Source organism: Nomascus leucogenys, chromosome 3 (assembly GCF_006542625.1).
Source record: "Nomascus leucogenys isolate Asia chromosome 3, Asia_NLE_v1, whole genome shotgun sequence".
NCBI lineage: Eukaryota > Metazoa > Chordata > Mammalia > Primates > Hylobatidae > Nomascus > Nomascus leucogenys.
The window spans coordinates 137,760,623-137,785,824 of NC_044383.1; the positions used below are offsets into that span (position 1 = coordinate 137,760,623).

The following is a 25,202-nucleotide window of genomic DNA, read 5'->3' on the forward strand; positions in this document are numbered from 1 at the left end:
ATGCTTATGAATGCATTACTCCCTCCAGAGTGTGATTGTCATGGAGCAGGTTGGGAGAAGGGAGGAACTCTTGCAAGCATGGAATTCCTGGATGCTTAGGGAGAATGGGAGGGTGCTGTGGTCACAAAATTGGAAGAAAGCTGAAAAGGCTGAAAGGCTGAAAATGCTAAACTGCTCAAATCTCCTCTGTCTTGTTTTAAAAAAATCATTTGGCTAGGCTGGCTCTGAAATTGGGGATGGTTCTTGGTTGATTATGTGGTGTGTGTGTGTGTGTGTGTGTGTGTGTGTAAAGGCCCTTCTTAACATTAGATAGGACTATCTGAATCTAAGTGAATTTAGGCACAATCTAGATATTGCTCTTCATAGAAAAATAATACTCTAAGCTGGCAATGAAATTCCTCAAGTAAACAACAGATAAAGGGAAGGAGAGGGACACGGTGTAACAACAATTGGAATAATTGGAATTCTTGTATCACTCATGGCACTTACAGTGAAAGTACTTTCTAAATTGTCTTCTACTACATGCAACATAGGTACATTATATAAAAAGATCCTAAAATATTGTTAAAAAGAAATTTTCCCAGAAAATGTAAGATAAAAGTTACTAAATTCTATTAAGCTTGCAAGTTAAATCCAAATCATTCATTGACTCATAATCAAGAACAGTCATGCTGCCTGACAACTGAAAAATTCAAACTGTCTTCATCAAGTCCTGGGTGGGAAGCCAGGAAATGGGATCTGAGATCACAGGCTTTGTGAGAGTCAGGGTCTTTGGCTTGATTCTTGGTCACAAGTCATGCATTTTTTTCCTTGGAGAGATAGTGGGAAAGAAAAGGCTGTTTAAAAACATGTTAAAGAATACTGATTCCATTTGGCTTCTTGTTAATGTGTACCCTTGCAGACTTGGGTAAAACTTGATCATGTTAAAAGCCATTGTACTTAAAAAGATTCATGACTAGAGTGTTAGGACAATTCTGTGGCCTTGAGGGTCCCATTGCAGCAAGAGGAGTCTGACTGAGAAGAGGATAGCGCTGTCCTTTGATGCCCAGTAACCTGCATGCCCAGCACTTTGCTGGCTAGGCCATTGGTAGGAAATGCGGTACATGCACTTCAATCTGTAAGAGATCATGGTCCAAAGAGATCATAGATTTATTTTGCCACCTGGCCCAGATGGTGATAGAAATCAGGACAATGGTTGCCTAGAGGGGTTGGGAGTTTATTAGAATGGGACACAAAGGGAAATTTCTGGGGTGATGGAAATACTCTATACTTTCATTGGGATGATTGTTACACGGACATATCCATCTGTCAAATTCATCAAATGGTATGCTTTAGATACATGTATTTCATTGTATATAAATTTTGCTTCAAAAAACAAAAACTCAAGGTCAGGTGAGAAAAGTCTAGGAGCTAATCAAAAACCCTTAAAATAAGTGACCAAACTATTTATGAAAATGAGCAGAAACTTAAAGGGAAATTCTTCGTTATTTTTCCACATTAGAGGAAAATTGATGGTATCAGATAAATGCTCAAAAATAAGCTTCCAAACAGAGCATTTATAATCAGTACAATAAGAAGTTTGAACACAGCCAAACCTTCACGTCTCAGAGTGAAGGAACCATTTCTAGTAGTATAAGCTATTATGGAGATAGTTCCACATTTATTTTCTTTCATGTTTCTTTTGGAAGAATAATGTTTTTGTAAATGTAAAACACTTTTAATGGACCTAGAGAAGAAGCTATGTTTGGCCATAGTATTATCTGCTTACGAACTAAAAATTCAGAGCTCTCTTGTGAATCATGCTGCCAAGAATTGCAGACTAAGCCTCGAGATTGTATGAATTTAAATTTTGACTTTATGGCCTCAGTTGGCATGAAGATACAAAGATAATCTTCTAGCAAAAACAGTTTTGAAAATGGTAGGATGGACCGGGCACGATGGCTCATGCCTATAATCCCAGCACTTTGGCAGGCTGAGGCGAGTGGATCACCTGTGGTCAGGAGTTCAGGACCAGCCTGGCCAACATGGTGAAATCCTGTCTCAACTAAACATACAAAAAAATTAGCTGGGTGTGGTGGTGGACACCTGTAATCCCAGCTACTTCGGGAGGCTGATGCAGGAGAATCACTTGAACCTGGGAGGCAGAGATTGCAGTGAGCCAAGATCACGCCAGTGTACTCCAGCCTGGGTGACAAAAGTGAAACTCTGTCTCAAAAAAAAAAAAAAAAATGGTAGAATGTCACATGGAAAGTTAACTTTTAGAGATAGTAATCCAGACACCTATAATATTACATTGTCCTTTTAAGTATCTATATCAATAAATTAACCAACATTTGATGACTTAACATGGCCAGGGGCACTGCTAGGTGCTCATAATTCCCAAATAATTCTAGCCAGACCTTGTCCTCAAGGAGCTTATGAGCAGCGTGAGGGGATAAAAAACAGATAAATAACTCTAATTCAGGAAGAATTTGATAAATGCATGATAACTACTACTAGAATTCAGAGGAGAGGAAATTTTCTTTGAATAGAGACTAAAGGAAGGAATAATGAATGTGGTAGCATTTGGGCTGGACCTATGACAAGAGGCATGCTTTCCCCTGACAAGCCAAGAAAGTGGGGATTTAAGGTAGAAGAAAAGAAAAGCCTTGAGTTCTTGGAGTATTAAAATTTTGCTTGGCTGAAGCATAGGTTACAGTCGGAGGAGATGGACTAGGAAGGATCGTTATGGGTAGAGAGGAAACCCTGAACTCATGGGGGAAGCTATGATTTGGGTTAAAGGCAGAGCTAGGTCATGTCAAGATAGATCCTGCAGCAGTAAAAAAAATCCAAGAAAGTAAAGAGGTCACAGGGTTTAGGATGAAGTCCGGGAGGAAAGGGTAGAGAGGTCATTAGTAGGCTCTTAGGACAGGTAAGGTAATAGGTCTCAAAGGGAGTGGCAGAAATGCAGTGGAAAAAGAGAGATTGTAAAGCTAGAAGGCTCAGGAATTGCCTCGTGATTAGGTTTGGAAGGCAAGGGAAAATCAGCCCTTGAAGAAGACAGTGAGATTTTAATCTGGGTGACTGGAGAGACAGTAATGCTGGGCACAGACAGAGGGAAGTTGAGAGGAACACCATGTTTGAGAATGGTGACTCATATTTAAACAAGTCAGCAATGCCCAGCAGACTGCTGGAAACGTGGGGCTGGAAATACATTCAACGGTGGAGCCAGATCAATCTTTACCCTTCTTCACCTGAGAGAGCCAGTAAGTCATGGCTGGAGTGTGTGTGTCCAGCATGAGAGGGTAGGGAAGGAAGCAGAGAGAGCTGGGAGCCCAAGAGTCAAGTTTTTGCCAAAGGCACAAGAGGAAAGTCGGCGTAGCACAGTATACTTTCCCACCCATGCTCACCAAGCCCAGGGATAAGGCTCACCAAGACGAGTTTGGAAGAGAATGCTAGAAAGAAAGTGATTAAGAAAACTGCCTTTATTGAACTTCTTGGGCTAACTTTGATTGTAAGTCTCCGAACAATCAAAGCCTATGAGAAGACAGCCAACCTTCTTATTCTTCCTATGTCAATAGTGAACAATTGCAGATCCCCTTTCCTTTCTTTCTCCTTTCCCCTGTTCCTCTCTTCTCCCTCCCTGAATACTCTTGCTTTTTTCTGGGACTGGTCTAGAGCATGGGTGGCCATTGTTGACCGACAGGAGGGACCACTGTCACCAACAAAGGGGAAACAACTCTCTTTTCAATATTTATTTATATCCAATATTTATTTTCAATACTGACTATGGAGAGAGCTCCCCTGTGCTCAAACACTGCAATATTGGGGGTCTTTCAAAGCACAAAAGCATATATTTGCATGATGGCATCATTAACATTTTTATGACTTTCTATTTCTTTTTTGTACTGGTCTCAAGAGCCACTCATAAATCTCTCAGTAACTGCATAGTGTCCCAGGGCCAGAGACCAGCCACTCCTGGCATTGTGATTAGAGTCATTTAATATCCAAGGTGGTGACTAATGTCTGGCAACAAAGGCTCAATTGGGTGTCATGTGTCCTGGGACCCTGAGCGTGGGCACTCCAGGAGCACCTCAGTATTGCGTGTTAGTACTATGGCCGAGAGAATAGTTGAGAAAGTGGTCAAGAGGTGGATCCACGTGAACGCCACTGAGAAATGAGAGACCTCTTTCCCGATCACGGTCAGTGCAACTCGAAAGCCTAAAATCAGTTTAAAACAAAGGTATCTACCTTTATCTTATGTTCATATCCTAGGCTTTTAATAATACGTATTTTTCACATGTTTACAGAAAGCAGTCAACTGAGCTATTCGTGGAAAGGTTTGTGGGTTTGGTTAACGAAGTGGAGGAGTATTACATTTCAGCTGGAAACACATCCCTAGAATGCCAAAACATTTATTCCGAAGTCTGGTTTCCTGGTGCAATCGGAGGCATGGCAATGCCTCTGTTCAGAGACTGGGGGCTAGGGCCAGTAAGGCATTTGATCCACATGTATCCCAGAAGGCTTTTATTGTTAAATTATATTCTTTTGGAAAAACCACCCATGTCCTATTTCGTAAACTTGATATCCATACACTTTTGACTGGCATTCTATTTTAGCCGTAAGACTATGATTCACAGCAAGCCTGTTTTTCCTCTTGCTTGGGGTGGCAGCAGAAAGCATAGGGTACTTTCCAGCCTCCAAGGGTAGGGGCAAGGGGGCTGGGGTTTCTCCTCCCCAGTACAGCTTTCTCTGGCTGTGCCACGCTGCTCCCTGTGAGCAGACAGCAAGTCTCCCCTCACTCCCCACTGCCATTCATCCAGCGCTGTGCAGTAGCCCAGCTGCGTGTCTGCCGGGAGGGGCTGCCAAGTGCCCTGCCTACTGGCTGCTTCCCGAATCCCTGCCATTCCACGCACAAACACATCCACACACGCTCTCTGCCTAGTTCACACACTGAGCCACTCGCACATGCGAGCACATTCCTTCCTTCCTTCTCACTCTCTCGGCCCTTGACTTCTACAAGCCCATGGAACATTTCTGGAAAGACGCTCTTGATCCAGCAGGGTAGGATTGTTTTGATTTCTCTTTCTGTAGCTTTAGCATTTTGAGAAAGCAACTTACCTTTCTGGCTAGTGTCTGTATCCTAGCAGGGAGATGAGGATTGCTGTTCTCCGTGGGGGTATGTGTGTCTCCTTTTTCTTTCAGGACTTGTAGGATTCTTTGTGCCATTTGCATATAATTTGGCAGGTTCAGATGTTTTAAGAGCCCTATGAAGTGCTTTTTGCATGTGTTTTAAAAAGGCATTTGAAAATTGAAAGTGTGATTTATGGAAATTAAATCATCTGTAAAAAATTGCTTTGGAAAGTAATGATTGCTGGACATAAAGGGAAATATCTGCGATGCACCTAATGTGTTTTTAACCCTTTATTTGCTGACAATCTATAGTCATTAATGCTAAACTCGATTTTGGCTTCAGCTACATTTGCATATTGTCCAACAATTGTCTGTTTTTGTAAGAATTAGATAAAATGTATACTTGATATAAAATACTCAAAAATGTAACTCTTAGTAACAGTAAGCTTGGCATTTAGATAGGCCATGAACACTTTGTCAGATACTCTGTTGGGTGTTCGGGATAGCAATTCAAACAAAGTACTGATAGTTGTATCAGAGTCTGTTAGGCTGCAGCAAAGGAAGTTTATTAAAAAGTATAAACTATCCAAGATTATAGATGCATGATATACTTCACCTATTTTTTGTCTCCTTAATATGTATACATGTACATATATGTGTGTGTGTGTGTATGTGTGTGTGCATGCTTAACTTTTAATTCAGTTAAAAACTTTTTTCTATTTGTTTTTCATCTGGATATTTGATTCTGCATATCCTAGCCCAAGTGAACCGAGAAGATCGAGTTGTAGGACCAAAGGATAGACATGCAGAAATGCATTTTAAAAATCTGTTAGCTGGACCAGACCGACAATATAACATAATGGCCAAAGCTTTGGTTCCTGACCTGAGGTTATGTTTGGTATGAAAAGGTCACATTTTATATTCAGTTTTCTGAAGTTTTGGTTGCATAACCAACCTGTGGAAGGCATGAACACCCATGTGCGCCCTAACCAAAGGTTTTTCTGAATCATCCTTCACATGAGAATTCCTAATGGGACCAAGTACAGTACTATGGTCCAACATAAACACACAAGTCAGGCTGAGAGAATCTCAGAAGGTTGTGGAAGGGTCCACTTTGGGAGCATTTTGCAGAGGAAGAAACTGAGGTCCTGGCAGGTTGCATTCTCCTGATGGCAAAATGCAGCTCTTCCTATATGTATACCCTGAATCTCCGCCCCCTTCCCCTCAGATGCCCCCTGTCAGTTCCCCCAGCTGCTAAATATAGCTGTCTGTGGCTGGCTGCCTATGCAACCGCACACCCCATTCTATCTGCCCTATCTCAGTTACAGTGTAGTCCTCCCCAGGGTCATCCTATGTACACACTACGTATTTCTAGCCAACGAGGAGGGGGAATCAAACAGAAAGAGAGACAAACAGAGATATATCGGAGTCTGGCACGGGGCACATAAGGCAGCACATTAGAGAAAGCCGGCCCCTGGATTCGTCTTTCGCGTTTATTTTAAGCCCAGTCTTCCCTGGGCCACCTTTAGCAGATCCTCGTGCGCCCCCGCCCCCTGGCCGTGAAACTCAGCCTCTATCCAGCAGCGACGACAAGTAAAGTAAAGTTCAGGGAAGCTGCTCTTTGGGATCGCTCCAAATCGAGTTGTGCCTGGAGTGATGTTTAAGCCAATGTCAGGGCAAGGCAACAGTCCCTGGCCGTCCTCCAGCACCTTTGTAATGCATATGAGCTCGGGAGACCAGTACTTAAAGTTGGAGGCCCGGGAGCCCGGGAGCTGGCGGAGGGCGTTCGTCCTGGGACTGCACTTGCTCCCGTCGGGTCGCCCGGCTCCACCGGACCCACAGGCTCCCGGGGCAGGGCCGGGGCCAGAGCTCGCGTCTCAGCGGGACATGTGCTGCGTCGCCTCTAACCTCGGGCTGTGCTCTTTTTCCAGGTGGCCCGCCGGCTTCTGAGCCTTCTGCCCTGCGGGGACACGGTCTGCACCCTGCCCGCGGCCACGGACATGACCATGACCCTCCACACCAAAGCATCCGGGATGGCTCTACTGCATCAGATCCAAGGGAACGAGCTGGAGCCCCTGAACCGTCCGCAGCTCAAGATCCCCCTGGAGCGGCCCCTGGGCGAGGTGTACGTGGACAGCAGCAAGCCCGCCGTGTACAACTACCCCGAGGGCGCCGCCTACGAGTTCAGCGCCGCGGCCGCCGCCAACGCGCAGGTCTACGGTCAGACCGGCCTCCCCTACGGCCCCGGGTCTGAGGCTGCGGCGTTCGGCTCTAGCGGCCTGGGGGGTTTCCCCCCACTCAACAGCGTGTCTCCGAGCCCGCTGATGCTACTGCACCCGCCGCCGCAGCTGTCACCTTTCCTGCAGCCGCACGGCCAGCAGGTGCCCTACTACCTGGAGAACGAGCCCAGCGGCTACACGGTGCGCGAGGCCGGCCCGCCGGCATTCTACAGGTACCCGCGCCCGCGCCGCCCGTCGGGGTGGCCGCCGCGCCCGGCGGGAGGGAGGGAGGGAGGGAGAAGGGGGAGCCGAAGGAGCCGCGGGAGCCGCGGGACGCGCGACCCGAGGGTGCGCGCAGGGAGCCCGGGGCGCGCGGCCCACCCTGGGGGTTCTGCGTGCAGCCCGCGTTGCGTTCAGAGTCGAGTCCTCTCGCCGGGCAGCTGAAAAAAACGTGCTCTCCACCCACTTACCGTCCGTGCGAGAGGCAGACCCGAAAGCCCGGGGCTTCCTAACAAAACACACGTTGGAAAACCAGACAAAGCAGCAGTTATTTGTGGGGGAAAACACCTCTAGGCAAATAAACACGGGGCGCTTTGAGTCACTTGGGAAGGTCCCGCTCTTGGCATTTAAAGTTGGGGGTGTTTGGAGTTAGCAGAGCTCAGCAGAGTTTTATTTATCCTTTTAATGTTTTTGTTTAATGTGCTCCCCAAATTTCCTTTCATCTAGACTATTTGATTGGAAATATGTCAGCTATGATGATGACTTTCTGGGAAGCTATTCCTGTCACTCGCTTTCCCCTCCTCACCACCCCACGTCCTGGGGCTTTAGAGAGCGATTGGGAGTTGAATGGATCTGATTTCGGAGTTAGCTGGCTGAGTCCGCGCTGGAGCGGATTGCTGGCATGTGACTTCTGACAGCCGGAAATTTGTAGGTGTCCCGCGAGTTTAAAACAAGCCATATGGAAGCACAAGTGCTTAAAAATAATCTCCTGCCAGCGCAGTGACGAGCCTGTCCCACCCGGGGAGAATGCCCCGGAGTGGCGTGCGGGTCAGCCGGGGTCTGCGCCTCGCAGCCACTGTGGAAGGAGCGCGGCCGGTCCAGGACACAGGAGACCACTTTGTGACTTCAATGGCGAAGGTTGTGTGTCCTCATTTTAATTTTTTTCCCGACAAGATTTGTTCTTTCTCCCTCTCCTCTCCCACCCATTTTCTCTTGCCCAGTTTCTCCTTTTTTTTTTTTTTTTTTTTTTCCTGACGGGCCTGCGGAGGGATTAGGTGGGCGCTTCTGGTGAACACCTGCCTAGGTGGCCACAGGACAGGTGTACCCCGGACTGGGTTTGGAAGCTTCAGGGCGCCACACGGCTGGGTGCTGAATTAGGCATTTCCCAACTGTACACTGGTATCCGGACTGGTGTCCCTATATCTTTCTGCCTTGTAAGCTGTGGACCAGTTTTTGTTCAGTATTCTGTTTCCGGGGATATTTACAGCAGAAGGAAGGTGGACTAAGGTGCAGTTTGGCCCCAGAGGATACTGAAGGGCAGATTCTGGGGGTATTCAGCGTGCATCTTCAGCCGCCTTAGAGAAATTTAGAGCATCCCACAGCCACGCAGATCCAAGCTGTCTTTACTTAAAAGACAAACAATGAACAAAACTTTTAAAAGTTGGCATATTTCAAATTAATTTTACTTGTTTTAATTTAGGGTTAAAACAGAGAAAAAGGATTTCTTCTGCCCACCTTTTTTTTTTAAAGTGGGAAGAACAAAGTACAGCGATTAAGTCTAATTCCACACAACATTTAAAACTGCTTGATGTGAAGGAAGGCACTGGGATGATGTGAATTCCATAACCTTATGATGGACTCCAGAAACCATTTTCTTCCCTATTTAATTTTCAGTTCTTTTATTGCAAATTAATGCTGCTGAATTTCAATGGGCACTAATGAGACTGCTCCTTGGTAGATTATTTACTGCCTTGCTAATAATTACAAAGTGAACCTGGTCAAATACAGAGGGGATCGCATCTTATTCAAAATTGTTCATCATCCCAGTGATAAGTAGTATCAGTGTAATATGCCCTATCTTACACTTTTTGCATTACATGATATTCAAACACTCTTAGAATAATAAAAAAGAGACAAGGAACTTAAAAATTAAAAAAAAACTTGCACAAATGGAACTCTGTGTGGAAATTCAGTTTTAGAATGATTTTTCCTGTGTTTTATTTCCCGGATTATCTTTCTTCTTTTGTTAGAATTCTACCTCTTATTATCCAGCAAGGAAAAGAAGCATCTATGCAAGTTCTTCATATGGACAGATGTTATTTAGTATTTTTCCCCTCTCAGTTTTTCTGCTTAAATGACTCTGGGTATAAAGGAAAGGATTGATTGGGCTCTTTTAGGCAACTTTAAGTTTCTTAAGTAGTTCTCAAAAGTTTGGGGGCTGAAAGCAGTGTTTTCAAACTGCTTGTCATGACCCAGAGGGTCATGAAATCAGTTTAGTTAGTCTAGAATATTTTTTAAAAGGAATAAAATGGAAAGGAATATAATAGAAAATATCAGAGTGCATGGTATTTCATTAAGGATAAGTTTTGTTTCCTGAAAATCTGTTTTAATTATACGTGCTTCTGTGTGCTGATTGTGATGTAAAATGTATTTCTCACTGTGGATTGAATTCAAAGAAAAAATTAGAAAGCTAATGGCCTAAAATATTAAATGTTCAGTAGAAAACAAAAAATTCAGGCAAGTGGCTGGTTGTTTTTACCTATACAAATCAAAAGGCTATTTTGATTGTCTTCATTTTCCCCTTATAAATTAGGTTGGTGTCTTTAGTCAGTTAGGCTAAGTTTTACTATCTGATTCTTAACTTTTCTATTGTAGAATGGTGCTGTCATGTGGACTGTCCTCCCGAGTGTCCCACTGGATGTTCAGAGAATTTATGTGAAGGTCACATCATTTAGCATTGAGATGCTGTGGTTACCTTCTTCCATTTCTTCCATAATATGCAGCCACATCTATGTGTGAAGAAATGTAATAGATAAAATTTCTCTGGGCACATAATAATGTGAGAAAGATTGTCACATGTCCCAGAAAATTGTTATTAATATAAATTTGTTACTTGGCAAGCTGAGATTTTGCAAGATATTACTCAAAATTTCACGATGAAGGAAACAGGGAGTCATCTTATCCTGGGTTCCTTTTTTGGATTTCAAACAACTTAGGAACTTTGAATAATACTAAAGATGAAGCTTAACTATATCAACTATCCTTTTTAAAGTTCAAATTAGGAATTTAATGCTGCATGCTTATTTCAGTTTTATTACTCAGTATTCTTAAAAGTTAGACATCTCTCACTTCTCCAAAAAACTTGGCGAATGTATAAACCTTTTGCATCAAAATCAATGCCCTGCTAATTTGTATCCTGGCCGTCTGCATATTTTGGATGACTAATTTTTCCACTGGTGATCATTTAAAACTCTTTCTCAACTTTGAATAGAGACTGATCTCCAAAGTGAGATTTAAGTGACTAAGTTTCAAGTTTCCGATACATTTTTCCTTTTACTTAGATAACATTTCAGCCCCCTTCCTTTCTGATCTTACTTTTTTATTAATTTAAATTGTTACTGATTACCTGACACTTTGTGCTGGTCTAAGAATAGTCCAAAGAGTCACATATTCCCTGGTGAATGAGCATATTTTCGGATGAAAACGGAATCACATCTTCAATCCCCATTTCATTTTCACCTCCTCCATGTGGCTTGTACCTGTTTGGAAGAAAGCTCCTGAAGGATAATTGCCACTTATTCTAATCTTCTTTCTCACACTCATTTAATTTGGGTCCCTAGCTATAGTTGTTATTTACTTTTGTGATTACACTTAGGCTATGATATTCATAATTTGGGAAAATTCTCAGGTTTGAGAATTTTGGTTTCTTATAATTTTAAGGATATGTAAGACAGGTGTAAGAAACTGCCAAGGGGAGGAACCATAGATACCAGGAAAAACTAGAAAAGATGCCAGACTTACCATTAATGAATGATGAGACAATAGTAACTTTGTTAAGCGAGATTGTATATGTGAAAGTGGTATAGAAACTAAACAAACATTAAGTGTTTTTATTATTCTACTCACATGTTAATATTTGTTTTGGTGCTTTCATAGGCTAAAAAGCAGGGAAATAACAGATTTAAGTGGTCAGGAATTTTGTTATAAATATAGAATGATGATTATATGAAATCTTTTCCTGTGAAAGTCAAATTTAAGTAAAATCTTTATCACCATCTGCAACATTTGTCTGCAGCTTGGCTTACCAGTTTATCATAAAGAACATTTATTTTACAGACACATTTAAAAAAATGTCAAAACCCTGATTATGTGTAAACAATTTTACATAAGGAAATATATGAATTTTAATTATATTTTTCTAAAATCCGTACTCAGCATGAAATTAATACATCTTAACCACTCCCTGTGACTTCATTATTATTTTTAATGTAACTTTAGAAGAACCCAGTAGAGAGAGCAGCGTGCTAAGTGCGTTTCTTTCTTTTCCAGACAACTTTGAATGGAGAGGAGCAAATTAGTCTTTTGGTTTAATTCTGTCTCAGTTTGCTTATCTAAAAAAAGGAAAACAGAGTGGCTACACTTGTTTAGAACCAAATGCATACTCCAGAGAAAGATGCTCTATTAATCCAAAAAATACAGCCACTTGAAACCAGCCAAAGCGAAAGTGCGAGACTTCATGGAAAGGAGGCAGATCACCAAAGTTATTGAGGGGTTTTATATTTTAAACTCCACCAATGAATTGACGTGTAATGTCACTTACAAAAAAAAAAAAAGTGTGTCTGAGCTGTTCGCTACTTCATCTCTAAAATATGCTCATACCGATCTCCGAAATCCCAGGATTTAAGTAGGCTGGAGGTTACGGGAAGCACCTTTATAATATCCTTAATCTTATGAGGGAAGAAACCATAATTGCTGAATTCTCTGCCTTGGATAATATCAGGAGGGACTCTGAAGAAATTTTGCATTAATCAACAATGTTTTAAATTATGAGTATGTTTTTAGATCACCTCAAAAAATATAGGAAGCATAGAATGACAACTATTCTGGTCTCAACTGACAAAATTTTATGTAGTTTAATAAAGTAATAATTTCAAGAAACGTGGGCAAATAAGAAAGAGTATGACTTTCTTACAACCCACTTGTAAGTGATATGGTGGTGGTAATGATCCATGATTTTGATGATGACGATGATGATGGAAATGAAGTTTTTGTCTCAGTTTGGGTAGGTGGTATTTCTGGATGCCTCCTATGGACCCTGGAGATGTTCCTCCTATACAGAAATCCAATCCTTTAAATCTACTTGGCTCATTGTTGTAGAATTCTAATTTAATAGTCTGAAAATTTTAATAATGATATTACCAATAATATTAGAAACTTATTAAGTACCTATAATTGCTACACAAAAAATTTAAAAGAACCCCAAATTCCAAGCAAGACTGAAAATTTTTTGTCTCTCCTCTGAACTATTTAGAGGGACAAATTAGTTTGTTCTTATAATATCTACTTTAAATAAAGTGTCATCTTTAATAAGATAGTAGACTTCTTTGTTTGGTAATGTTCTATTTTTTGGAGATCCTATGAGTTACACTTGGGAAAATTATAAAAGTTCACTCAAAGTTAATAAAATCCATTAAGTAATGTTCAGAACTAGACATTTCCAGATGAGCCCTTGAAAAGCTCAGGTGGGTTCTTTTTGAGAGTTCCCCAAATGTTGTCAACCCCAGGAGGAACGGAAGACCTCTGCAGTTTTGTTATTCAGATGCTCATCTCCAGCTCAGAAGCCGTAGAACTGGCCGGGCCCTAAGGTCCATGCTCCTTGGTTCCAGTTCCATCTTCCATCCTTCGGTCCCAGGCTCATTCTGCCTGTTCCTAAACAGTGGCAAGTTAGGGGCCCCAGCAGCCAACTGGTGCATACCTGGCACTACTTCCTGGGCAGTTTTCTTGGCTCCTTGACTTGTTGGGCGGCTTGGGATTTCTTTTATGGCCCTGAAAGCAAAAGACAATGTTCTCTTTTAGTTTCCTGCAATTAAATGATGTTAGAAATAATCATCTTTGCATTGGCGTACTTCCTCTTTCTTCTGCAGGTCTTTTAGAATTTTGAGTCCATTCTCATATTTTCTTGTTTCATTCGCTTTATTTTCTAATACATAGAAGTTTAAACTCCCTTTAAAGAGTTTTTGGCCTCTTTTACCCTATTAAGCTTTCTTTTTTCTTTTCTGTTTTAGTTGTTCCATCTGTGTATTCTCAGATATTTTTCTTTCACCTTTTCTGGTTTATTTCTTTATTGACCTGTCTCATCTGTTATTTTAATGAAATTTGGAACAGGGCTAAACAGAGTTCCTACCTCAGCCAGTATAAGAATATGCCATAATAACTCAGAGTGGTATTAACTAGATTAAAAGTTTCAAAAAGTGATGTTTTTCTTGTCTCTGAGGATAGAAGCTTCAACAACATAAAGAAGAAATTTTCAATTAGTAGAATTTCTTTGAAAGTTTGTTCATTCATTCATTTGGCTACCTTATTCCAAATTGAGTCATTCATTGAGGGCTTAGACTATATAAAGTGTGGTTTTGTTTTCCCAGCAGTTCATGCCACAGCATTGCACCTAGCAGCTGGGAAGTCTTATAGCATGAATAGGTGAGATTCTAATACCAGAATCTCCTGCATGTGTAAACTAACAGTGTAGTCTTGACTGTTGTCTCCCAGTAAACTTGGTTTCAGGAGTTTTAGATCCATGTGAACGTGTATACAAGGCATTTTTGCTAACTGTAACTTCCCACTTAATCAACAAAAACAAAAACACTCATTTCTGAACATTCAGTGCATTCATGATTAATCTTACTTACACCACAAAGGTATTTTTCAATGGCGATTTTGCGGGGGTGGGGTAACAGTTTCGAAAGCAACATCATCAGAAACATAGTTGATTTTAAAGGTTCTTTCTGGTGACTTTGACTTCTGCTTTTTTAGAAGACCTTACACAGAGTTGTATTTATTTCTCCTGGAATATTTCAAGCAATTCAGAGTGAAAGGGTATACATTCCAATTTGCGTATGAGATAAAATTTAGTTACATTGAGAAGCTATTTTCTTTAGTTACAGGGAAAAAAATTGTAGGGCTTTCGGAAGCCTCTTTGATTTCTAATAGGAGGAATCCCTGAGCACTGGTCCAAACAGAAACCGTGTCTTCTTCATTGCTGTACTTCCCTCAAGCTCTTAGCAAAGTGCATGGCACGTGAAAGCCTGGAGAAGCTGTTGGTTGAAAGAATGGATGGTAGTGGGCAGGAAGCATCAGGGACATGATTTGCTTCAGTCTATTGGCTGGGAGAAAGGCCATTTAGGAAGGGATCCTTAGATGCCACTGGAAGAATGTGGGAAGTTTGTGAATCTCTCTTTCTCAGGAACAAAAGTAGAAAGAGGACTCCACACAGCATTCCAAGTACAGTCGGCCCTCATTATTCATGGATTCTGTATTTGCAAATTCGCTGACTTACTGACGTTTACTTGTAACCTTCGAGTCAATACTCACGGTGCTTTCTCAGTCCTTTGCAGACACGTGTGGAATGGCAAAAAAATTTATCTGACGTATATGTTCCCAGCTGAGGCTGAGCAAGGCTCACTTCTTGCAGCTTTCAGACTATAAACAAGTGTCCCTCTTGCAATCTACTTCGTGTTATGATTTTGCATTTTCATAATCCCTGTTGATGATTTTGCTGTTTAAAATGGCCCCTAAGCATAGTCCCGGAGTACTGTCTAGGGATTCTAAGTGCAGCAAGGCTCTGACGTGTCTTAAGAGAAAATACGTGTTTGATAAGCTTTGTTCAGGCATGAGTTACAGTGCTGTTGGCCATGAGTTCAATGATGGTGAATCAACAGGATATGTTAAATACAGTGTTTTTGAACAGAAAAACATATAAAACAAGGTTATGTATTAATGAGTTGGCAAAAATGCTGTAAACTAAAGGCTCCCAGGAAACTACCCTGTTTTCCTCTCAATGCAGTGGTTCGGTATTTGCTAATTCAGTATTCGAGGCGACTTTATAGAACATGAGTACCATGAATAACGAGAATCGATTCTATATAATAGAGTGATGAAAGCACAGGTCTGGGAGCCAGCAGCTGTATTTCTATTCTGGCATGACTCCTGTGTAGTTGTCATCACTGGCAAATTGCTTAACTGTGTGCCTCAGTTTCCTCATCTGTAAAAGCTACATCATTTGGATGATGTGAGGATTAAACAAATTCATAGATGTCTAGGGCTTATAACATTCCTGGCACATAGCTAGCCATTATTTTGTATTACTGCTTCGGAAGGGAATTGAGTACTATACCCTGAAGAAGGTGAGTATGGGAATTCTCTACGAGTCTGGAATGTCCCTATATTTGTTTATTTTGCCTTCAAGTGACTAACTTTAATACCCTATTGTGATTAGAAGTTAAACTTCTGCAACCAAAAGGAAGCAGGAAGCTAGTATTTCTTGAAGTGCTTATTACATGCCAGGTACTGTGCTACAAAAACAAAAGAAAACAACTGTAAAAAAAACTTCAAATTTGGCTGCATGCAGCTGCTCATGCCTGTAATCCCAGCACTGAGGCTTGCTTGAGCCCAGGAGTTCCAGACCAGCCTGGGCAACGCAGTGAGACCCTGTCTCTACAAAAAAGCAAAAACAAAAACAAAGATACTCCAAATCAGTAAAAATTAATCAATCAATAAAAAGAGTGAGGGGCATTAAGTATTGTGGACTGAAGCAATCCCAGAGAGGGAATTAATTGAAGCTGAGGTAAGTAGCTTATGGAGAAGTTATGCTGTACAGAGGGCAAGGAAGGAATTTTTCTGTGATTTGGAAAAACGGGAACAGGGAGAAAGAAGGAGTTGGAAGCTCGTACTTAGGGAGCATCTACAAGGACGTCTTTTTCACCTTGGTTGGAATATCCAAATCAAGGATTATTTCAGAATCACCCAGATGATTAAAAAACTACTGAGACCCAGGCCGTATTTCAGCAGTTCTGACAATTGCTCTGGGTCGAAGCTTGAGTCAGTAGTTAAGAAAAACAACAAACAAAACAAATTTTGGGGCTTTTCTCACTGATTTGCAGTTAAAGCTCGTGTACTCTTCCTACAACTTTAGATGGAGGATATTTCCAAGTCTTCAGGATGGAGACATGGAGGGAAGTGAGACTAGTGATGTGCCTCAAGGTTTTGCTGTGTTCTAACCACGAGGAGCACTATTCAAACCCAGGTCTGCTAGATTTCTAAGTCTTCATTTCCTTGGGCCTCTTGGATTTCAGAAGCAGAGGGTAAAAGGAGTGCTGGGGAGAAAGATCATAGAAGCTTTCAATTCTACTCCTCAGCTTTCCAAAATAAGTTTCAAGACTGGCCGTTGCATTTGATGTGGAATAAATACAAAGAAGGTAGATTGAAGAGTATGAAGATGCAGATTTTTGATACCAGATATGAAGATAACATTAGGAAGCAATCTAAAACGTGGACACAAACACACACCTGTGCCAGTTAGCCTGTATAATTCGATTTTTGTTAAGTGTTTAGATAACTGAAGGTAATTTAAGCCCTCATATCTTCCCTCATAGGGTTCTTTTTCCTTCTGGTTCATCAGAGAGTTGCCACCACTTCAGGCTGTTAGTGGTACACATAACCTCTAGCATTGTTGATACAACTATAAAATCCCAAATATCAGTACAATTGTTGATTGCATAAAATTTCCACCTGCATGGTTGGAAAGTTCTATAAGTTTGAATCCTTGAACCGGTCTTAAATGTGGAGGAGGACTCAATTAAAGCTCTCCTCGTGTCCTCCCTCTGACGTATTTGCAAAATCCTTTCCATAAATAGAATACTGTTTTTAATGCTTCCCCAGTCCAATTTTGCATTGTAGAAGATGAATTTATGGATGAGGAAAGTGGCATTCAGGCACTCCAGCTTGGTATAGAAGCCCATGGTGTCTGGTCCTCAGTCCTCAAGCCCGCTCATTTCCTCATGTGAACTCAGAATAAGCAGCTGAAAGCAAGTCTTCAAAATCTCAGAGATATGTATAAATGCAAGTGTTTGGGTGAGAAGTGAATGTGGGTCTCTAGTGCCCACACTACTTGACTAACAGGTTTTGGGCTCCACACAATGAGGGATTATTAACCCCTGTCCCAGGGCTCTCTGGGTCTTGGTTCTTTGTGTTTGATGCTCAGCAGTTGTGATCAATGAAACCAATGTTGCTTTTCTGTCAAGAGTCCAACCCTTTTCTAAGAAGCCTGTGTTTGATATTAGGGAATAGCTAGCAAAGTTATCAAATAACTTGTAGAATCATTCTTTTGCTAGAGTTCTTAGATCGAATGACTGTAGTTGACAACAGTGCAGTACTGGTCATTTTCTAGAACATCTTAAAAACACTGATGAGAAGTTTCCTCTCAGATATCTGTCACGTCATTCTTGCCTTTCTCTACACAGGGTCAGTTTTCTCTTATTGCTGTTAGGAGTTCCTCACTGGTTTTTCAGCTTTTGAGCTTTCAAACTCTAATTAATCATAAGCTACTAGAGTGTACTACCTAAAGTGTATATATACACATATATATATACACACACATATATATATATACCTGATATACATATATATATAATATATATATGTACATATATCATATATACTCCCCAACCTGATCTGGTTCTTCCTCTGCATGAAAGACCTCAGGCCAGTCAGAGAAAACATGTGTATTCCATGGTGTGGTAATCAAGCCCTTGTACTTTGATTCCAATCAATCTCCTACTATTACTCCGAGAAGCTTTTGTTGAAAGAGCCATGTTTAAATGGCATGTTCCTACTTCTGTTCTTCATAGTGATCTTCATCTGTACCATGTACCCTTCTTTCTTCTTGTTCCATCTCTGTTAGGCTGATTCTACCCAGAAGTCAAGGTTCAGCTCAAATGCTATCCCTACCAGGTGAATTTTCCACCTGGCATTTGTTCTGTGTGCGTTGTGTGCATACGGCACCTTTTCCCGGTACTTTTACTGTAATCACCAGAGAATTCCTTTCATTTTAGTTGTAAATAGAGTTGTCTTCCCCCTCTATGGAATAGATTTTATTAATGTATAGAGCAGCGGTCCCCAGCCTCTGGACCATGGACTCGTACTGGTTTGGGGCCTGTTAGGAACTGGGCTGCACAGCAGGAGGTGAGCGGTGGGCATGCAAGTGAAGCTTCATCTGTATTTACAGCTGCTCCCCATCGCTTGCATTACTGCCTGAGCTCCGCCTCCTGTCAGATCAGCGGTAGCATTAGATTTTCATAGGAATGCGAACCCTATTGTGAACTGCGCATGTGAGGGATCTGGGTTCTTCTTATGAGAATCTAATTCCTGATGATCTGTCATTGTGTCCCATCACCCCCAGATGGGACTGTCTAGTTGCAGGAAAACAAGTTCAGGGCTCTCATTGATTCTACATTATGGTGAGTTGCATAATTATTTCATTTTATATTACAGTGTAATACTAATAGAAATAAAGTGCACTATAAATATGATGCACTTGAATCATCCCAAAACCATCCCCAGTTCCGTCTGTGGAAAAATTGTCTTCCATGAAACCGGTCATGGAACAGGTGCCAAAAAGGTTGGGGACAACTCTTATAAAGCATATTAGAGTAATTTCATAGATTTACTAATTCATTTATCATATTCATTCACTCAGCAAGCATTACTGGATGTTGATCATGTACTGGCTTTTGTGGTAGGTACAGAGATTGGGAACATTGTCTTCAAGGAGTTTATGGTTGAGTGAGGGAGATGACAAGTGGATAGACAATGAAAAAACAGTAGAATAAGAATTGTGATAGAAAAGAGACAGCCAGGAGCATTGAGGAGAGGCACTTAACCAGATGGAGGATCTTGGTCCATTGATATGGAGATCAAAATGGTTTAATAGAGCAAGTGACCCTTTCAACTGAATTTTTTAAGAATGAGGATTTAGCCAGACAAAGAAGGGCAGGTGAGGTTGTGAAGAGGAACTGAGTGGTAGTCTTCAGAGCTCCAGCCCAGTTCCTTGGAGAGAATAAATGCTTACTAACTTACAGAGCTGAATATTGAATTAATAAAATAAGGGTAAATTGTTAAGAATCAGAGAAATAACTTGAAGAACACTGATAGCTAGTGTTTTTTGAACACAATGTACCAGGTGCCTTGCCGAAAACCTTAATGATCATCTTGTTTAAACCTTACATTTCTCATAAGAGGCTGGTACTATTGTTATTCTTATTTTATGGGACGCAGAAACTAAGACTTGGAGAGGGGAAGTGACTTGCCCAAGGTCTTACAACCAGTACTGGAGAATTAGGGATTCTAGATCTAGAATTTGGACTCTGGAGCTTAAGCTTTTAACCAATGACATTATGCCGAGAAATTGACAGGATTTTTCTGTTGCTGATCAATTTACTTGGCAGTTGGTTTGTTAATTCCTTGTCTTTATTTTAGTTGTGACAATGCTTTCATCTTAGACTGTGTCCCGAGGCTGCTTCTTTTATTTTTATGGGAAATAGCTATTTTTATGATCTTTGCTAAAAGCATGTTTAAACAGTTTTCCATTAAGTAGGGGGATGTTTTTCCTTCTGATATCAGGAGCCAATAAATGAAATTCTACAAAGACTAGATGATAGCAACCTTAGGAATTTCTTTGCATGTGAAACCCATCTGAGAACTTAAAATCTGGGTAAAATTATAGTGTAATTTGGTGCAATCCTCCCTTTGCACAAATAACATCATAAAATCACAGTATTGTCATCTAGGAGGTGCCTCAGACATGATGGAATCCTACCTTTTATATTTTCCAGGTGAAGAAATCAAAGTCCAGAAAGGTGAAGGAACTTCCCCCAAGGTTTCCCAGCTGGTAGAGACAGAACCAGGACTAGATCCTCTGTTCTGACTCCTGACCACTACCTCACACCTAATAGATGGAGGCATGGCCAGTTCCTGTTCACGGAGGGCATCAGACCATGCCATACTCATTGTTACTGTTCTAGCATTTATAGTAGAAGCTCAAGCAAAGCAGGATGGCAGAATACCTAATTCTGGTCACTACAACATTATAATGATGGCTAAAGTGAATGCCCCAGCCATGCCTGTCTAGACAGGCCATCTGTTTAATTGGTATATGGTTCATGTGAGAATTTTTAACCTCTGTTTGTCAAATCCGTGTTAGTTCTCTAGTGATGACTCATTTCCTATACTTCCATTTAGATTATTTACTGTCAATTTAATAACCATACCTTGTTTACTTTGGTACTGAAGATTCCCTTTTCTTCTTTTTTTCTGTTTCCAGGGCTTAAAGGTTAGGAGTGACCTTGCCAGACTTCCCTGGAGACTTACACTGTCTCCTTTCAGATTTCTGAAGCAGTTGGGTGCTATTTTTAGTCCACTATCACCAACGTGAAAATTGAACTTGCATTATTTCATTATAGATATTTCACTTTAGTATTGACAGAATTAAAAAAATAATTTGATCTGTGCTTGATCTAGCAGCCAGGTTATGACAGACATTTTTAGTTACCTGGTCCACATGTTGAAAAACATGTGTCTTCTCTGAGACTAATGACTAAGCCGATGTTGGTTATATACTGTTTACTATTAAATTTTCCCCTTGTAGTTTAATATTGTTCCAGGAAATGAAATGAAAGTTTAATAAGAATGGCAATTGATGGACCCATATGTCGGAAGTATAACTAATGTCCCTGTTACATGTGTTAAAGAAAGGCATGGCTGGTGGGTTGTAACTGTACTGCACCAAGATGATTTGACACAACTTATTCTGTAGAGATATATATTTATCAGGATAGAATTTATAACTAAACAAAACTATAGCATTTTTTTCACTTGGATTTTTTTTAAATGAGTCAAAGAACTGCTAGAATTGTCAGTTAAAAAATTGTAAAAGGAGATATGAAAAAATCTTACAATTCACAATGCTGTAAGGAGATAATGTAGGAATTAATATGTTCTTGATATCAATATTTTATGACTTTTATACATGTAGAAGCAAAACAATTTGAGGTAGGTGAAGTTAGTATGGACTTCTTGAGATCGTCCTTCACATTTCCTTTTGGTGAAAAATTGAAGGCCAAAATGTATTTTCTTCTGGTTTTGAAAATACTATCAAGATCCTTGCAGCAAAATGAGTTCCTCTAAGGAGCTGAAAACAAAGCTCACTCCCCTCGTGATACTCTGAGAGGCTTCGCTCAGCATCCTGCATTCTGGTGATTCCCTGGAGACAGATGATGCTAAACACAGGAAGATTAGGTCAATGGTAACTTTTTCTAAGTCAATATTTCTTCTCCTTGGAAGATGATCATTTTAAATCTTCCCGAAGTCCAAGCTAAACCTTTCTAATTGAATCTCCATGAAGGAGAGCTCCAGCAGGTGGAGAGGAAGTGAGAAAGAGAAATGAAAGCTGCACGCCTCATGATGCTGTGCCAGGGAGTTCTTAAAGGTGAGGGAGTTTCTTTTTGGTAACCTAAGCTACGTGAATCAGAAGGTTCATTAGCTTTTTTCTTTTTCTTTTTTGTAAACTCCTACATAATTTTAGTAAACAGGAACAGTAACCTAATGTGATATCCCACTGGCCCAAGACTTAGTGCATCTTCAAAGTTGCTTAATTACGTCCAAAACAGACTTTTGTCTCTTGATGAGAAAAGCATGGTTAAACGTGTGATGATTTCCTATTGTCCTGAGCTCAGATCTGTAATTGCGGCCAGATTCGTGCATCTCTGCTGCCTTCTCTTAGAAGAATCATATGTAGGCTTGTCAGATAAAACATAAGATGCCCAGGTAAACTGGAATTTCAGTTAAATAACAAATAACATTTTAGCTTGTCCCATGCAATATTATCTAAAATATTATTTGTTGTTTATCTGAAATTCAAATTTAATTGAATATCCTGTATTTTTGTTGGTTACATCTGGCAGCCCTAGCCATGCTGCCTTTCTGCTTAATGGGCTTAATTTTTTGAAGGCTGGAGGTTTTCTGTTATGGTGCCCATTTCCACCTGCTTTTCTACCAGGAAAGGAGGCATGCTGATGTAGAATTTGCATCCTTATTTTTGTCATTATTATTGATTATAATAGATGACATAGGTTTAGATTATACATACAATGTCATTGCTGTCATTCAGATAATTGTAATTATTGCTAATTGTAAAGAAGGATAATTTTTTTTGAAATGACTATTATTTTTTGGTTTTGGTTTTGTTTTTCTTTTTTTTATTATACTTTAAATTCTAGGGTACATGTGCACAATGTGCAGGTTTGTTACATATGTATACATGTGCCATGTTGGTGTGCTGCACCCATTAACTCATCCTTTACATTAGGTATATCTCTTAATTCTATCCCTCCTCCCTCCCCCCACCCCACAACTGTCCCCGGTGTGTGATGTTCCCCACCCTGTGTCCAACTGTTCTCATTGTTCAATTCCCACCTATGAGTGAGAACATGCGGTGTTTGTTTTTTTGTCCTTGTGATAGTTTGCTGAGAATGATGGTTTCCAGCTTCATCTATGTCCCTACAAAGAACATGAACTCATCCTTTTTTATGGCTGCATAGTATTCCATGGTGTATATGTGCCACATTTTCTTAATCCAGTCTATCATTGATGGACGTTTGGGTTGGTTCCAAGTCTTTGCTATTGTGTATAGTGCTGCAATAAACATACGTGTGCATGTGTCTTTATAGCAGCATGATTTATAATCTTTTGGGTATATACCCAGTAATGGGATGGCTGGGTCAAATGGTATTTCTAGTTCTAGATCCCTGAGGAATCACCACATTGTCTTCCACAATGGTTGAACTAGTTTACAGTCCCATCAACAGTGTAAAAGTGTTCCTATTTCTCCATATCCTCTACAGCACCTGTTGTTTCCTGACTTTTTAATGATCACCATTCTAAGTGGCATGTGATGATATCTCATTGTGGTTTTGATTTGCATTTCTCTGATGGCCAGTGATGATGAGCATTTTTTCATGTGTCTGTTGGCTGCATAAATGTCTTCTTTTGAGAAGTGTCTGTTCATATCCTTCGTCCACTTGTTGATGGGGTTGTTTGTTTTTTTTTCTTGTAAATTTGTTTGAGTTCTTTGTAGATTCTGGATATTAGCCCTTTGTCAGTGAGTAGATTGCAAAAATTTTCTCCCATTCTGTAGGTTGCCTGTTCACTCTGATGGTAGTTTCTTTTGCTGTGCAGAAGCTTTTTAGTTTAATTAGACCCCATTTGTCAATTTTGGCTTTTGTTGCCATTGCTTTTGGTGCTTTGGACATGAAGTCCTTGCCCATACCCATGTCCTGAATGGTATTGCCTAGGTTTTCTTCTAGGGTTTTTATGTCTAACATTTAAGAAGAAGGATACTTAAAGTATAAGGGAAAATGTTACAATGTATGAAGGGAACATCAATAAATAGAATCTGGTAAAGAAGAGTTCTTGCTTTTGGGAGGCCAAGGCAGATGGATCACGAGGTCAGGAGATTGAGACAATCCTGGCTAACATGATGAAACCTCGTCTCTACTAAAAATACAAAAAATTAGCCAGGCGTGGTGGCACACACCTGCAGTCCCAGCTGCTTGGGAGGCTGAGGCAGAAGAACCGCTTGAACCCAGGAGGTGTAGGTTGCAGTGAGCCGAGCTTGCACCACTGCACTCCAGCCTGGGCAACAGAGCGAGACTCCATCTCAAAAAAAAGAAAAAAAAGAGTTCTGGCTTTCAAAACTATGGATTAGGTAACTTTTGTGAATGAGTAAGATCATGAGTATTATAAAAATAGCACCTTTCTTTGTTGTCTTGGGGAAATTATCTTATTTTTTAATTGGATTTCAGAAAAGAGTATTTCAGAGAAATAAATCTCTGAAATGCTTTTCGAAGTGTGAAAGATTTAGAAGACAAAAGCAAACCTCCTATCTAGATAAACATTAAAGAGATCTGCACTCCCCTCCTCTACCTATTCAGGTTGCAACACTTTGGGGGTGGCTGCCTTGGTGGAGCTTGATCGTGACTCTGGTGGCTTGGGAGATGGCATGCTGCACAAGGGATTCATGGCTACAGCAGGCTTGTGGGACTGGGGCTCTCTAATACATGGTTGGGTTTGTAAAGAAATCAGGGCTATGTTGTGAACAAAAGGATATGCATGGGAGACAGTGAGACAAGGAAATGCTCCAGAAATTATTGGAATATAGGCCAGATAACTAACTGTACTTGTGCCATTTTCTGGGGGAAAATTCTCTGAAGTCTTTTTGGGAAAGGAATGGAAATGAGAATTCTCAGGTCCTCAAAACATTTCCTTTTACTCAGTCCTAACCTGAGGCCATTAAAGAATTCCCAGAGTCACGATGGAAGGCATGTTTGAGAGTATGAGCCAGAGTGAGGGTTAGAAATGTGTTGTTGGCCAGTTATGGTGGCTCATGCCTGTAATCCCAGCACTTTGGGAGGCCAAGGCAGGTGGATCACCTGAGGTCAGGAGTTTGAGACCAGCCTGGCCAAAATGGAGAAACCTCGTCTCTACCAAAAATACAAAAATTAGCCATGTGTGGTGGCACGCACCTGTAATCCCAGCTCTCTGGGAGGCTGAGACAGGAGAATCACTTGGACCAGGGAGGTGGAGGTTGCAATGAGCCGAGATCATGCTACTGCACTCCAGCCTGGGTGACAGAGCAAGACTCCATCTCAAAAAAAAAAAAAAAAAAAAGAAACAAATGTGTTTTCCAGGGTTCTGGGGTACTTAGGAAATTGGTTGCTTTTGCAGGTGGGAGTGGAGGTGACTAGGTAACAGCTGAGTGATTTT

General features: G+C 40.9%; 1 protein-coding gene across 7 annotated transcripts in view; it reads left to right on the forward strand.

Moving 5' to 3' along the window:
* The window catches only part of ESR1 (estrogen receptor 1), a 445,612-nt gene that overhangs the window by 112,295 nt on the left and 308,115 nt on the right, over positions 1-25,202 (forward strand). For 3 of the 7 annotated variants that reach the window (XM_012506023.2, XM_003255891.3, XM_012506024.2), the window contains exons 1-2: positions 3,654-5,043; positions 7,044-7,564. In XM_012506023.2, the coding sequence (XP_012361477.1) occupies positions 7,113-7,564 (452 nt within the window). In that variant the 5' untranslated portion in view covers positions 3,654-5,043; positions 7,044-7,112. Of the gene's footprint in view, positions 1-3,653; positions 5,044-6,519; positions 6,711-6,880; positions 7,565-8,303; positions 8,469-25,202 lie in introns of those variants that run through there. The other 4 variants (XM_003255893.3, XM_003255892.3, XM_030809857.1 and 1 more) reach the window with 4 other exon arrangements.